We start from the raw sequence: 16,216 nt of genomic DNA, 5'->3' as shown, positions 1-16,216 counted from the left end.
TCCAGTACTTTGGCCACCTCATGAGAAGAGAAGACTCCCTGGAAAAGACCCTGATGTTGGGAAAGATGGAGGGCACAAGGAGAAGGGGACGACAGAGGATGAGATGGTTGGACAGTGTTCTCGAAGCTACTAACATGAGTTTGGCCAAACTACGAGAGGCAGTGGAGGATAGGCGTGCCTGGTGTGCTCTGGTCCATGGGGTCACGAAGAGTCGGACACGACTGAACGACTGAACAACAACAACAACCTTTTTTTTAAATATAAAAAAGTCATAAAAGGATTTTAGTACTAATTTAAATAGTGATTTAAAAATTGAAGGGATTATAAAATGTTGCCCACTACAAAGAGTTAGATGAGATATGATAGTTTCACCTGCCTGATAACTTTACTATACATGTCAAAACCACATCTCTTTAAAAGATGGAAAAGCAGCCTCTACACTCGCAAGTATCGCACTGCTTTTCTATTCCTCTAAAAAGCACCCAGACTTTCTGCAGTGAGAAAAGAAAAAGGCAGAAGGAGCACTAGGAAAATTACAAGCAGATGATGATGTTATGAGGAGCCCTGTAAAATGTGAATGAATGCAAAATGATGGTCCCTCACTCAAAGTTTAGTGTGGATGTAGCTTGTGTCAGGGACAGTTTAAATACCCTTGTATTTTAAGAGAAAATGAATATTTTAGGTCAGTAAACTTTTCCCACAGTGATAGGTTAATACCACTTCATACCAACTGTTGAAATGGTTGCAAACTAATAGAGGTAATTAACTAATAAAACTATTACTTGGTTTCTCCACTGCATTCATGTGATAGAAACCTCTATTAATGATAGCTGGGGGAATGAATCATTTCACATGTACACAGAAATAAAACAATAATTAAAACACTTCTTAGGTTGTCAGTTAAAAAGAAGACAGCTAAAACTGTCTGAAGCTTAGAAATACATGCACATACTTATCTTAATTAGAATTAAGTTCTAATAAAAGGTGAAGTAGAAGCATAAATAATTCCAATTTTAATATATGGAAGGAAACTTTTGTTGCTTAATGCTGTCATACAAGTTTATAGTTCATTAGAATACCACTCTATTGGAGTATCAGGAGAAAGCCAAATTAACTTGTAGAACAGCTTAGAATGTTAAAATAAAAAGAAGGGTTATGCAATAACCAAAATCCAAACCACAAAGAAGCATTAATTGTGTTAAGCCTTCAAAGAAAATGTTAATTAAAACGTAGGAATTGCCAAGCTGAACAAAGCAGAACAATGATAAGTTATAGTTCAAACCATTTTAAAAAAATAAAAAAGCAATTTTGGATATTGGCATAAGCCATAGCTGTGTCCATGGATGCACAGAATATATCAGTGTTATACTGCACAGCTTGGCTATTTCTTATACCTTATATATTGAAGAACATTAACGCTGGCATAGGAAAAGAGTGATACACATTTTAATATAGATACAGATATAAATATATAGTTAGATAATATGGATCAATGTGGGCACTTGAAACCGGCCATATCTGTACTTACAGCCAAATCCTGAACTAGTTTCTCCTCAAAGGAATATTCCTCTGTTTCTATCCAATATTTCTGATAACCATGGAGGAACAGGTTAATAGAGCGGTGCCTGGGAGGGGGGGTGAAAGTGAGATCAAGAGGGATAAACGGAATACAGTATAAAAGCTTATGCGGTTAATGATTAGTAAGCATATGGATTTTGTACAATTGTGTTCCTCTGATTGGTCAGTAAATATTATTTTTTAAAAAACAGATCATTGTTTTTGTCTGTTACTATGGCATTTATTTTTGTGTTTTCATATTGTAAACTGCCCTGTGATCGATCCTTGGATTGTGATATAATAATAATAATAAAATAAATAAGTAATTTCCCCGATGTTTGACGGAAATTAAGTTACACAGAATGTAACTTACAATAAACAGATACACAGAGTATGAAAAAAAAGCCTTCATGCCATCATATTCCATTGCATATTCTGCTGCACATACAATAGAATCTAAATAACCTCAGAGCACTTGGGGTGTGTGGTGTGGTTTGTTCCACAATTCGTTGGGTTTAAAGTCTCTTTTTCTACTTCGTTGCCTTAAGCTATGGAAGGACTGGTTGTTGAAATATGGAGAAGATACAGTATCCTGTTGGGTCTTTCATAATCTCTCTTGTGAGTGAGCAACACCTTAAGTATGTGTCTGGATTCAACCAGATAAGTCCTTCAGAGCTTCTTCTGGGCTGAGCAGAAGAGGTCTGAAGAACAGGAAGATGTTCAACCAAGAAGTGATGAAGAAGAGGTAAACAGAACAGCTTTTCTTTTTTAAGAAAAAGAAAAAAAAGCGGAGAGCAGCATAAGGAGAGGCGGCAGGATGTGCTTCGGGGGGAAAACAACAAAATAACCGCTCCCCACTTCAAATGGCTTGTTGTTTTTTGCGTAGTCGCGCACAGCCCCCTGGCCCTACACGATCCCCCGTCAGACTGGCTTTGCCACCGAAGCTGGGTACCTGGAGGTTCCTGCCTAACCTCAGACAGTTAACCAATCCCAACTGGGGAGGTGTTGCCAGGGGAGTTGACCAGGTAGGATTAGGACCGCCCTGCACACACAATAGAGGGCGGAACTTACCTGAGAGCTCTTAGTCTGCTCCCCGGAATCTTTTAGTCTATCTTCCCTAAATGGGGGGGGCATGAAGCGGTGACCCATGCCCCCCTTGTGGCAGTGATCTCAGGGTTCCCCGTTAAAGGGGTTGTGTTGAGGGGAGTCACTGGCCATACGCCATTAGGTTGTCAGTGCTCTCCCCTGCGTTGGGGGGGGGTGGGCTCTCTGCTTAAACATACGTTTCCAAGAGCCAGCCCAATCCCCACACAGTTTGGATAACCCTGATGTTCTCCAGATCCCCGGCCGGGGACTGGGAGGGATAAACACCCAATGCCTAAGCCAAGGTCTCCCTACACCTGAAAGTTTAATAAAGTTGTGGCCAATTTTAATTCCATAACACGTTGTCATGAGTCATTATTCCTCCCGGGGGTCGCCAGGGGTTGGGGGGGTCTCTGTCTTGCTGCGCCATAAAGACAAAGTGAAGTGGAATAAAACACCGCTATGGGTTGTGGGAGAAAAGACACAGACTAAGCTATCTATGCTATTTAAGGCCCAAGGTAGGTAAAAGGAGTGAAAAAGAAAAAAGAAAAAACTGAGATCAGTGGGAGCTAATGGCAACTGGCTGCCAAAGGCAGGGACAGAACTGCATTATGGGAGCCCAACGTCCCAAATGGTTGCTGCTTGCCTTCAACCAAGGGGGTAGAGACCTCAACTCATCCTATTGACCTGGAACTGGGAATGGGGAAATGTGTTGCAGCTTGTTCTTCCTGGACTTTGGTGAGGCATCACTGGTGATCTATGGGTCTATAAGGATCAGAAAGGGTGCCACCAAAGAGAGATGAAGCATTATGCAGCCTGGTCCCTCTTCCACCTGCAGTGAGGGTGGAAAAACTAGGGCCTTTGAAACGCCAACCTCAATCCTCATAGAGAGCCTCTCAGTCCTTCTAGGAAGTGTCAGAAGCAGAGTGGGGAAATAACTCAAAATAAAGGAAGAGAGAAAGAAAAACATGTAAGAAGAAGCCCGCTTGTGAATTGGGCTCATATGTGCTCCAGATCTGCATGGGCCGGTTGCCTCATGAAGCAGAGCCAGTCTGGGAAACTGGTGCTCCTCTAAAAGGAAGTGAAGATTGATTATCTCAGCATGTGTGCTTCAATAGGGGATGTCATCCCAAAGGTACTACTGACTATCTTCTAGGAACCTCTGGAGAAAAATACTTTTTAAAGAAACACTCACAGCAAATACAACTTAAGCACTGTCATTTTTAGGAAACACATAACACACTGAATATGCACCCTTCATTTATTATTGCAACAATAAATTGTTATTTAATTCATTTCTTGTGCTTCACTGCCAGAATTTCTACAATTTTTTTCAACTTGGACTGACCAATCAGAATCCCTTATTAAATTGTACAAACTCATTGTATGACATCATATCATGGCTGGGAAAGGAGTAAGTGTGTGCGTAAGCAAGAGGCTCTCCATTACATTACCGTTAATGTGAATATGAGCCTGTCATATTGAGTTTTTTCATGTACTTTTTCCAGCCATACACGTTGGAAGGTGCTCAGGTAGAAATTGCTAATTTTGTGTCTGAAGAAAAGCATATAGGTTTCAACTAACAATAAAAACACAATTTAATTATAGTAAAGCAATTAAGAGCAACGGTTATCTAAATATGTAAAATATATTAATAATTTTACATCTCTTTTTATGTTAATAGTTTTGCATATCATCTCATTCTGTCCAAGTTCTATATAGCCCTGATTATATTAAAAATAATGACGACAATCCTAAGTATTTGGATTCTTCTTAAAAACGAAGGTTCAATTCTTCAAAAGTCACACTCAAATATAGATATTCATATTCATAACACAGCAAGTCCATACAGTTTGCAGTCCACCAAGCCAAAATTGTATGCACAAGCGGGGATATCCCATTGTCACGAAGGGTAGTCACAAATAATTCCATATATTATTGGTGGCAGTGGAAATCCCATGAATGCCGGGACTCTTGTTCCCCATCTCTGCTGTTACACAAATTGTGTCCCTCATTTTTAAAATATTGTGTAGATGTCAACAGAAATTAGAGAGTGAGACTGAAATCACACACTTAGTTATGCCTACTTAATCCATAAAAGCAATGTCTTAGATTCAAAGAAATGTTTGAGGAAATTAATATTAAGGATTTATCTGCCATTCTGCAGCCACCTACAGCCTCCAAAATCCATTCTGGAGGAGCAGATATGCCTCCTGAGCAATATGAGATGAGGTGTGTGCAGCTGTTGAGGAGAGAACACATTTTCATTCTTTTTTTTAAGATTTACTATCACAAGGAACTAAACAGCAGTACACACCCTAAATTATGAAAACAACCAAGGCCAGTCAATCAATCATAGGTCCAAACACAAAAAGAGAGATGCAGGTATATCTGGATGGACTGCAAAATTTTGACCAGAGGTTTGCATTAACATCAATAAAGCTTCAGCAATCCTGAAATATACTGTTAAACCATTTTCAGACTGCTCCCTCGTGCCACCAATAAATAATCAAATATTGAGTTCTCAGTTTCCCAAGGCAACCTGGAAGCTAAAATAAGAAAAATGCAAGAAATGTATAATTAACATATTACTGGTTGTGGTTCAAAGAGAATGGACTGCGTAACACTTGCATAACCATCAGGTCTATTTGAAATAATTTCTAAGTGGTTTCTTCAAAGGATCTTGGGCGCAATCCACCCTTCCCCTAGATGTAGCACAAAGAGCTGAATATGTGGGAGAGGGTATTCTTAAGCCCCAACTCTTTTACTGACAGGCACAGAGCTGTATGTCCTGCCATTATGTGCACAATGAGAGATTTCAGCTTCCCTCTAGGAAAAAAGTAGAAGCAGAGCCCCTGCTTCTCTTCATGTACACTAGCGGCCAAAATTGTGGAAACCCTTTGGAAAAAGTGTATTTCTGAGGTTTGATGGCTCATAACACTTGATTGGCTCTCTAAACACTCATGCTCATTGGCTACATTCAAATGAAGGAAAGCTACTGCCTATCAACCTAATCAAGTTGTGCTTCCCTTTTCTGGTTATTTGGCTATAACCTTTGATAGAATACAGATACAGTGGTACCTCGACTTACGAATTACTCGACATATGAATTTTTCGACTTACGAATGAAAAAAGTGCCCGCACACCTACAATTTTTTGGACATCCGTTGGCGGTTTTAGATGGGGTTTACTCTACTTACGAATTTTGGATGCGGTTTACTCGACTTATGAATTTTTCCGAATTTTTCGTTTCCAATGCATTCCTATGGGGAATTCGCTTTTTTCAACTTACGAATTTTTCGACCTATGAATGTGCATTCGGAATGGATTAAATTCGTAAGTCGAGGTACCACTGTAATTGAACAAACTTTGCTGCATCACATTCCTCATTAAATTATCTTTCCATTGATATATAATTTCATGGTATTACAAAAAAATTGGTGTTATGAGCCATCAAACCTCAGAAATACACTTTCCCCAAATGGTTTCCACAATTTTGGCCACTAGTCTAGGGTATATATGTCTGTGCATGAACTAACTTCAGCATGAAGGGAGCCTGAGAAACTGACCAAAATAGTGGTAATGGAAACAAAGTTTCCATACCTGAGGACCGGAAAGTGGCAAATGCAACACCATTCAGAGGTCTAAATAGGAAAGTATTGTATGCTGTGTGGAGTCCTCAATCTACCCGTGCATCTGCATTTTTTGATTTTGATGGTTCAGACAGTGGCTCTGTTTTTTATATACAGTTATATAGTCTTATATATATTTTTCCCCCCGAATGGTTTTTGCATGGTTTTGTCATGGCCTTTGGCAATACAATAAAGCTAATTTAATTACTTAAGAATATGCAACACCACTTCTAAAAAAAGGGATTCCAGGGAGATGTTGAAAATTACAGGCCAGGAAGTTCAAACTCTGTTCTGGGAAAACTGGTGGAAAACATTGTTAAAGATAAGATAACAAAGCATATAGGAGGAACAAGTCTTGCTGAAGCAGAAATCAGCATGGCTTCTGCAAGGGCAACTTTTGTTTCACTAACCTATTAGAGCGTCTACAAGCATATAGACAGAGGTGATCAAATTGACAATAGTGCATTTGGACCTTCCAAAAGCTTTTGACAAAGAACCTCACCAAATTACCTCACTGCCTGAGTAAGCTTAGCAGTCATAAACTAAGAGGAGAGATCCTCTTGTAGATCAGGGACAGGTTAAACAACAGGGAGAAGAATAGATAAAAAATAAGTGGACAGTTCTCCCAATGGAGGGATGTAGAAAGTGGAGTCCTGGGATTGGTCTTGTGACCTGTGCTTTTTAATGCATAAATAGTGTTAGGGATCTAAAAGGATCTGTCCAAACTGTCTATCCTTGCTTATATGTTGGAATCATGATTTCTGGACCCAGCGCTGAGCCTGTACCATTATTAGACTAAATAAAGGTACCTTCCTTGCTCTCAAGTAAGAGCTGCTGTAATTGGGTTTCAGGGCAGGAGCATGACAGAGGATTAGACAAATTAGTGGAGGACACAGTGGCCAATGACTACTAACCCTGATGCTTATGTTCTACCTTCACTGTAGGAGGCAGTATGCTTCAGAATGCCAGCTGCTGGAAACTGCAGGAGGGGAGAATGCTGTTGCATTCAGGTCTGCTTGCAGGCCTCCCATAGGCATCTGGTTGGCCACGGTGAGAACAGGAAGCTGGACTAGATGGGCCTGATATAACAGGCTGTTCTTATGTGCATACTGCATGAACAGGCTAGCTTCCAGCCTACATCTGCAGCCCTAGGAATCTTTTTTGTGGGAGTCATGCATAAGATTTTCATTTCAAGGAATGGCATAGCTGTTTACCTAGCATTACACGTTTCCAAGTAAGGGCTGGCATATAGAATATGCCCTACATATAGAATAGGGTTGCCATATTCCAAAAAGCAAAAATCAGGACACCCCGGAAGTTTTTACAAAAATGCCAACAAGATTGATCCAGGACAAAGCGCCCCCCCCCCCAATGTCAATTCCACCTTTGAAATCCAGGTAATGTCTGGGAAAATCCGGACATATGGCAGCCCTAAGATAGGAGGTGCAAACAGACTTCCCATACATAGCAGCAGATAACTGGGCCCACATGCCTGGCCAAGGGATAGTGGCAAAAGGGAAGGATAGGTAGTTCCAACAGTACAATCCTATGCACGTCTGCTCAGAAGTAAGTTCCATATAGTTCAGTGGGCTAACTCCCAAATAAGTGGGTAACATATTGCAGCCTGGCAATTAAAAAATATATGAATGGCTACTCAAAAGCAGGCATCACTGAGTTCAACATGACCCACTTCCAGGTACATTTGCTTATGGTTGCAGTTTACTGTTTTAAAACAGCTGGGGACTGCAAAGGGTTAAAAATTGATATATAAGTTCACCAAATACACGACACCCTGATATTCAGAAAAGAAATGAAAAGGTAATGAAATGTAATAGAAATGTATTTTTGCAGCGCTAGTTGAGGATAGAATTAATTTTGGATCCTAGTGTGTTATTAGAATATTGTCAAGACTGCTTTACAAAATGCTTCTGCGAGTCTTGTGTTCTATCTATTTCCATTTGAAACAGAATTAAGGATTAGAGCATCTCTTTTACAAAGACATATGATGCTCTTCAAATATGTCCCAACAGGAAACTTTAAGAAATCAGATGAACTTTCAATACCGTGTCACAGAAAGCATGTTAGGTAAGAACACCCACTGTTCTGAAGCGCAATAGCAAGAATCTCATTTAAAATGAAAAATTAAAAATTATGTACCTTGGCAGATTATACAATGGTGCCATCCTGAAACAAGCCACAACAGCTCTTTTACGTTGTTTTGACAAGAGTTTGTGCCAAACTGCTTTCTTTGATCTTAATGGTTGCTCAACCTATGGAAAAACACTATTGTAAATAACAGCTCCAGTTCAGCTGATGCTATCTGTAAGTCTACGATGGTAGAAAATACAGGCATTCATTTGTATTTTTATATATCATGGCTCTTGGCCCTAAACACGGTGTGTGTGTGTGTGTGTGTGTGTGTGTGTGTGTGTGTGTACACACACAAATGCATGCACAAAACACACAAGATTAAACCTAACCTCACAATGGAGAGAAAATCACATCAAACCAAACGTTTGGCGAAACAGAATAATCTTTGGGGTTCATCTGAATGCCATAATAGATGGAGACAATTTTCCTCTTTAGGGACTAAATTCTGATCTTCCTTTCCCAGGAAAAACTGCAGTGGACACACCACCCAGAGATGTGCAAAAGTACTCCTAAACAGGAGGCTAGAGGCACAGTTGGATCCTGGAGTGTCCATATATTGAAAACCTGGGGTTGTATCCTCTGAACTCACTGCACCTGTGGAATCACTAGTAGGACTTCCAGAGCAGATTTGGAGGGCGCACAAGGGAGTAAATAAAGTTCCACTGCATGAGCAGAAGTCATTCTATGAACACAGTGACTTCATGGATACAATGCCTTGTCTTTCAACAGAAGTGCAGCGCATCCAGAACAGGCTGAGCTTTCCCAAAGTTATAAATGCTGTCATTAGAACTGTCACCCCTATATCTACCTTCTGAGGCCCTTCTTCATGAGGCCTGGAGGGTGGCAACACGAGAACAGGTCTTCTCTGTAGTGGCTCCCCATCTATGGAATGTTCTCCCCAAGGAAGTTTGCCTGGCGCCTTCATTATACACCTTTAGGCACCAGGCAAAAAACCATTTCTTTTTAACTAGGCCTTTGGTTGATCTGATTGACATCCTATGCCCTTTTAAAATGTGGCTCTTTGGGGGGGGTATTATTGGGTTGCTTTGATTTTGCTTATATATATTGTGGCTTTTATGTTGATCTTTTATGTGAACCGCCCTGAGACCTCTGGGTATAGGGCAGTATATAAATTCAATCAATCAATCAATCCCTGTAAGCTAAGTCAGTAGTATTACCCTTCATATTGCAGACAGGGGGCTAAGGCTGAGAGTAGCTTAGTTAACACCAGCTACTGAATACGTGTCAGAAGCTAGATCTGAACCAGGGACTCCCCAGTTTAAAACATAGGTCTCTGTTACAATATATGTGCTTGGATAAGAACTCCATGTTCTGCTATGAAAATATATAGCTGAGATCCCTTTCACCTGTTCCAGATGATACACAGCTGCTGAGATCCTTTGCACACGTTGAACTATTTTCTCAGGATCAACAGGTTCATCAGCCTTCAAGACATCCTTGTACAAGTTCAGCTGCCATTTCACAGCTGGGTCATCTGACTGCAAATAACACATATGATCTTGTATCAAAAATGTTTAAAAATATTTAGCAGACTTAAATAAACATTTGAGGGGGAAATAAGAAATAAAATGCCCCACTCTTACACAGCAATCCTATACTTCAATTATGGCAGGCCTGGGGGCATGTGGATATGACTGCCATTATCTTATACTCACTCAGCCTAGAAGATTAGGGAAAGCATGCCACTGGGAAAATTCCAAAATCAACTCTAACTCCACCCTACCCCACTAACAGACAAGCAGAAAATTATGATCCAAAGGTTAGAGCAAATAATGTTTTTGCCAGGAGCATAAAGGAGAAGTAAAGCTGTGTATGTATCATCTGCATATTACTGACAATGCACTATAAAACTCTAGATGACCTGACACAGCAATTTCATGTAAATATTAAACACAACGGTGGATAAAATCGAATCCGGTACTTAAGGCTCCACAGTGCTGAACCAAACTCCCCAAGCACCACCCTCTGAAAACAGTCGTCCCAGTAGGACTGCAACCATCTTAAAGCATTGCCACCCACTCCAAACTCAGGCAGCCTCTTCAGAAGAATACCATGGTCAATGGTATCAGAAGACACTGACAGATCAAGGAGGATCACTAGGGACACACAACAAAGGCAGTTTCTATACCAAAAGCATAGAGGTGTCTCTGCTAAATCCTATAGCCCTCACAGCTTTGCCGAATGCTAAAAAATGTTTCATCTGACAGACCTTTTTGAACATTACCTTCTCCTGCAAATGCAAGTTATTACGTAAATGCTCCTTGACCTCTTCTTCTGTGTCTTTCTGCATAGAAATACAAGCATATATTAATCTGTGCCATAATAAAAGTTGGACTAACTAATTAAATTATCTTTCCAGGAAGCAAATATCCTGGTGATGAGACAGCCCACAACCATCTACAAGTGGGCTGCAAAGTTTTGCCAATAGAATAATTATATTGTAACCCAGAAGAGACAGGAGCACCCGCTTTTCCAAGGGAAGGAGTGAAGAACACAAGAGGCTGTGAGAAGCAAGGAGAGTTCTGAAACAGCTGGGGAGAAAGTTTTGTGTGTTGACATTTGTGGATTTAGTAAATGAATGTTTTTGACTGTTCTTCTTCCCAATTATTATCTATATGTTTTTAAACACCGAATCTTGTCCATTTGCTTTCTTGGAATCCAATCTGGAAGAATAACTGGAAAGCTGAGAACAGGATCCTAGACAGCTGCCTCCCATCAAGAAGCAACAGCAGGCAACACGTACATAGGATTCCGTGTGGAAAATGTGATAAGAACTGTAGGTGTGCAAAGCCAAATTCATTTTTTATGCTCATATCTGAGCACTTCCCTTATTCAACAAGGCTAACAGTTAGTTTCATGGAATCATAAAACTGTAGAGTTGGAAGGAACCACGAGGGTCATCTAGTCCAACCCCCTGCAATGCAGGAATCTTTTACCCAATTTGGGGCTTGAAACCATGACCCTTAGATTACGAGTCTCATGCTCTACCAACTGAGCTATGGCAAACGTAAATGAGATATGTGTAGCTAATGTGAGATATTTCCTCAGTTCACACAACTGGCCCCATTTTTATTACATACATCTGATGAAATGGGCTCTGGTCCAGGACAGCTTGTGTACTGTAAATTTGCTAGGATGCCTTTAAGATGCCATACAGGGCCGTCTTTACCCGGGGGTGCAAGGGGCGCGGTGCACCCGGGCGCCAAATTCTGGGGGGCACCCGCCGCTGAAGCCACCTAAGCTCTTAACCGTGATCCCTGGGTGATTGCGGTCAATGGGTCATTTCCGTTCTCTTTTGTGGAAGAGCTGCAGAATCAATGTATCCAGCGCTGCCCCCTAGTGGTGTCTTTCATTTTTGCATGATTGCAAAAATGGAAAGACAGCGTTATTGCTGCCAATTTTTGTTTTTTCACGTTAGTGGTTTTCGCTGCTCCCCTCTTTAAAAGCTCAACAACTTTGACATGTCCCCCCCAAAAAAGATTTGGGGGCGCTGGACGGATCTTTGCACCCTGGCAATGCATATGCCGGATACATTGATTACTATGCATACAGTAAATATGAGCATTCCAATGTGTCTTTAAGATCTATGAATAGCTTTCCAGCACAGGCAATAAGTATTTAATCAGTCAAGTGCTTGGGTCTAGCATTCCTTTTTCTAGATACATTTGGACTAATGAATAAACTGGTTTACCATATGGAAGGCTTGAACATTGTTTCTTGTACTGTTTAGATGCAGGCGCTGCAGCGAGGGCATATCCTGACACTGCATAGCAACGTGTGCACTTTGAGAACCCTTGTATTAGAACAGGAATAGGCAAACTCAGCCCTCCAGATGTTTTGGGACTGCAACTCCCATCATCCCTAGCAAACAGGACCAGTGGTCAGGGATGATGGGAACTGTAGTCTCAAAACATCTGGAGGGCTGAGTTTGCCTATGCCTGTATTAGAATCACAACCCCCATGTGGTTACTGGAATTTGAAAATTGAACACTCTTAACTGAGCAAAACTTTGACTTACACAGCTGTATCTGAACTTAGCAAGAGATATCAGTTCTTGATCTCCAGGAGTACACATATTCAGTCCAATGGGAAGCATTTTTTTAAGTGCAGCTACAATTAGAGAAGTCTGTATTGAATATAAATCCCCTCTACGTTTTGATTTCTTTCGTTCTTGATCATGACCTCCAGACTAAAAGGGAAGATACATACAAAATATATTGTGTAGTTATGTGATTCATTCATATTAAATAGTTATTTCCCCTAATTATCCAACCAAAGCTAGCCTTTTATATTAACATATTATAATAGCTAAACTTGGGGAAATATAAGTGAACCAAAGCACTGCTGTGGAAAATGCATATTATTTTAGTAGCACTTCATAATTTACTTCACCACAGAAAATCTAAGAATACACACGTCGTAATTTTCTACAATCTACACATCTCCAAAAAACACATACATACACATACAAATAACATTTGAAACGGATACAATAAGCTTTGTACTTTTAGAAAACATGTAAGTGTTTCTAACATTTTGAGCATTCTATGCATGTATGAAATGTATCTGTAATGCTGCTTTTTAAAAAGTCTCATGTTGCCTATATATTAATTCAATAAAGTCATACGCCTATGAGTTTGTGCACTAGAAAGCTACTTTTCATGAACTCCATTGTTGATAATAATAAAAAAAATCAGGTAAATGTATCAGACTACACTGTCAGCAGCTTCAGTCACCCAGAGTATAAGGAAAATGAGCCCTAGGAAAGAGACAGCGAACAGGTTGCACATCAACATAATATCTGTCCTATTCTATCCAAAATAATGTACAGTTTTATTTAAAATAAAACTTTTTATTTAAGGCAGCAGATCAAAGCTCTGAGCAACAACAAGGTCATCATTAACAGAATCATACTATGAACAAACTTACACTAAAAAGCCACAAAAAGTCCCCTTCCTGAATTCCATGCTTGAAATAGACTCTCACTGGCCAGTGAGAATTTGCCACACACATGAATTCAGAGCTGGGCTCATAGCATTTCACTGCTACAGACAGCAGTTGCTTGCTATAAACCCTCCACATCTTATTGCCGCTGCAAATGAAAATTTAAGGCCCTGAGCAAACTGTACAAGCTTGTTATGCTGGTACAGTAAGAGCTGTTAGTATAGATTGTTTGCAAACAATTACCACACGGTTTTTTATTCTAGGAGAAAGAAAATTCTAACAGTGCACACAACTTTGGGTAAATTGTTGCAAAGCTCTCATTTTTATGAAAACTACCAAAGCATCTAGCCATTCCTATATGTTTGGCAGTTCAGTTATGAACAAAAACATGATGTGGTGGTTTTTCTTCAGGGACCGACAAATGCAGGAAAGTATTTTGCCTCAAAGCTTTGCTTGTCAAAATGCCTTAGAAAAAGTTTTCTACAGTAGCAATGAAATAATGGCTCTATATTTAATGACATTAATTTGTACTCTACTTTGATAGCAGACAAACAAATGCCACAATGTATCACGGGGACCCAGTGGCGTCACTCGTCTGTTAATCAGGGGAGGTAACTGGTGTAACACAGGAGGTAAGTCAGTCCTAGTTTTTCATTCTTCTGTTCCTTAGAGGACAGGTTTCTCCATAAAAGATTCCCCGTTATATACTTCAGTATGAGTGGGTAAGAACGTTTAACATAAACGCAGTAAAGAAAAAAAAAAACATTTTAAAAGTGAAGAAATGCTCCATTCTGTCTCTGCTACCAAATTTCAGTCTTTTAAAATTGCTACTCAGTAAATCTCAGTTTACAAAGATACCGGTAGAACTGGAGAGTCACAGAACATTATGCTCTGTTGACGACAGTAAGGAAGTGGGTTGTGCTTTAAAATTATCTGTTCATATTTATTCTATACTAGCAGAAACCCATCAAAGGTATATGTCCCTTCTTTCTACTAATTACCCTTATTATTAAAGCAAGGAAGGTCTTTATTTACTTTGCCCTCTATAATGATGATGGCTATAATTTGATCTGGTGTAAATGTAATGTTGAGCTATAGACTACTGATAGATTTGGATTGTTTGTAACCCACCTAACTAAACAAAGTTCTCCAGGCAGCTTACATCGAGCTGCTTCACATCTAAAGCTAAGTCAAACTATGGCTTAGTGCAAATGTGCTAGCATGGGGGTCCCCAGCAGCTGCAGCACTCCTCTCCCAGACTTGCTGCTGCTACAGTGCCATAAGCTAAGCCATGGTTTGGCTTAGTTATGAAGGTTCCCAACCTGGCATTTGGGAAGGTTTTCATGGGTGCCCTCAGCCAGCTGCTTCAGACTCTGAGCTTTCATTAAAAGAAAAAAAAAGGCTCTAAACTTCAAAGAAAGAAAGTTATGAAGCAAAATGTGCAGGTACCCTTCGAAGCAATTTCTGCGAAATGAGTCAACCTTTGTTTTTAGCCAATGAGTGAAGTCAGAGCTGTGATTGATAAGTGAATTTTTTGGACCAGGCAAATAGGAATTCCTGGGGTTGCAACTTTACTTTTGTTTTATTTCCTAGTTCTTGGATTCACCCATTTGCTGCTCTCTTTGCTTTGCTTTGCTCCCTGCCAGCAATGTGGAGCAGTTGGCAGCAGGCAGCAACTTGTGATCTTTTTTTATGTGGGTGTGGGGAAAGAAAGTTGGGAATCCTACCATTGCTGTTGTGTTAGTTTTGCTACCTCCTGGCACAAAAAGCAGGCATCTGTTTGAGAGCATCCTCAGTTAAACATGGGGGTGGAAAGAGGATACGACAACCCTTTTTTTTTTTTTGTTTCTGCTGCATGTCCTATAGCAGGATTGTTCCAAAGTTGTGGTTGGCGGTTGTTTTTTGGAGGGGAGAGCCCACTGCAGAGGCATCATGATGACAATGACCACCTTTCCCCTAGTTGTTCCCAAATTGCTGTGTTTTGCCCGGGCAGATCCAGCACAGAGGCATCATTATTACGAATATCATCATCAACTTTCCCCTGGATTGTATGCAACTAAGCTTACTCAGAGTAGACCCACTAAAATTAAGGGCCCTAAATTAGTCAAGACCATTCATGTCAATGGGTTTACTCTCAGTAAAAGGTTGTAAAATACAATTCATAATTACTACATTTTTCATGATTGTTTCCAAGTTGTGGGGAAATTTTAAATAAATTTGGTACAGGATGTGTACACTGATTTTGTGCGATCCAAAATTATTTTGTATCCATAAGTCTTGAGTACAGGGAAGGAGGGCAATAGGAGGGAGAGAATAATTTGATAAAGTGATCTAGATATTTTAATGGACAATCATAGCAATGATACAGTAAATTTATTATTATTATTATTATTATTATTATTATTATTATTATTACTACTACTACTACTACTACTATTAGTATTTCTAATGTTAAAAATCCCAAACATTAATGAGTCTGTTGCGATAAGACTTTTTCAATTAAAGATACTAAACTAATTTACATAAAATGTGGATGGTAACAGAGGCAGAAGAGAGATGTTGTTGGGCCATTTTCTTCCCCATGCAATCAATACCCAGGCCTGTATAGAAAAGTGTGTAGGAGTATAAAAACAGATGTTCTGGCAAAATCTGCCTAACTTTCCAATAGGATTTATATTGGGCAGAACATGTACCTTCCCTTTGTGACGCCACTGCTGTGATCAATGGAAAGAATGCTGAGAGCCTGGTCATCTCTAAAACTAAAACATAAAGACACATCATGCACTTTGACCTGTACCTTTACTTGCATGGCCTGTATGAAAGAAAAA

The 16,216-nt window shown here is 39.9% G+C and overlaps 1 protein-coding gene across 1 annotated transcript in view; it reads right to left on the bottom strand.

Moving 5' to 3' along the window:
• RYR3 (ryanodine receptor 3) overlaps window positions 1-16,216 on the bottom strand; it is a 269,478-nt gene that overhangs the window by 38,259 nt on the left and 215,003 nt on the right. Inside the window, exons 70-75 of the mRNA XM_033144894.1 lie at window positions 16,186-16,200; window positions 12,463-12,633; window positions 10,669-10,728; window positions 9,791-9,922; window positions 8,430-8,542; window positions 1,529-1,625 (exon numbers count right to left, since the gene is read on the bottom strand). Of these exons, the coding sequence (XP_033000785.1) occupies window positions 1,529-1,625; window positions 8,430-8,542; window positions 9,791-9,922; window positions 10,669-10,728; window positions 12,463-12,633; window positions 16,186-16,200 (588 nt within the window). The remainder of the gene's footprint in view (window positions 1-1,528; window positions 1,626-8,429; window positions 8,543-9,790; window positions 9,923-10,668; window positions 10,729-12,462; window positions 12,634-16,185; window positions 16,201-16,216) is intronic.

The sequence above is a fragment of the Lacerta agilis genome, chromosome 1 (assembly GCF_009819535.1).
Source record: "Lacerta agilis isolate rLacAgi1 chromosome 1, rLacAgi1.pri, whole genome shotgun sequence".
NCBI classification, from domain to species: Eukaryota; Metazoa; Chordata; class Lepidosauria; order Squamata; family Lacertidae; genus Lacerta; species Lacerta agilis.
This window is presented reverse-complemented; position numbering and strand designations above follow the sequence as displayed.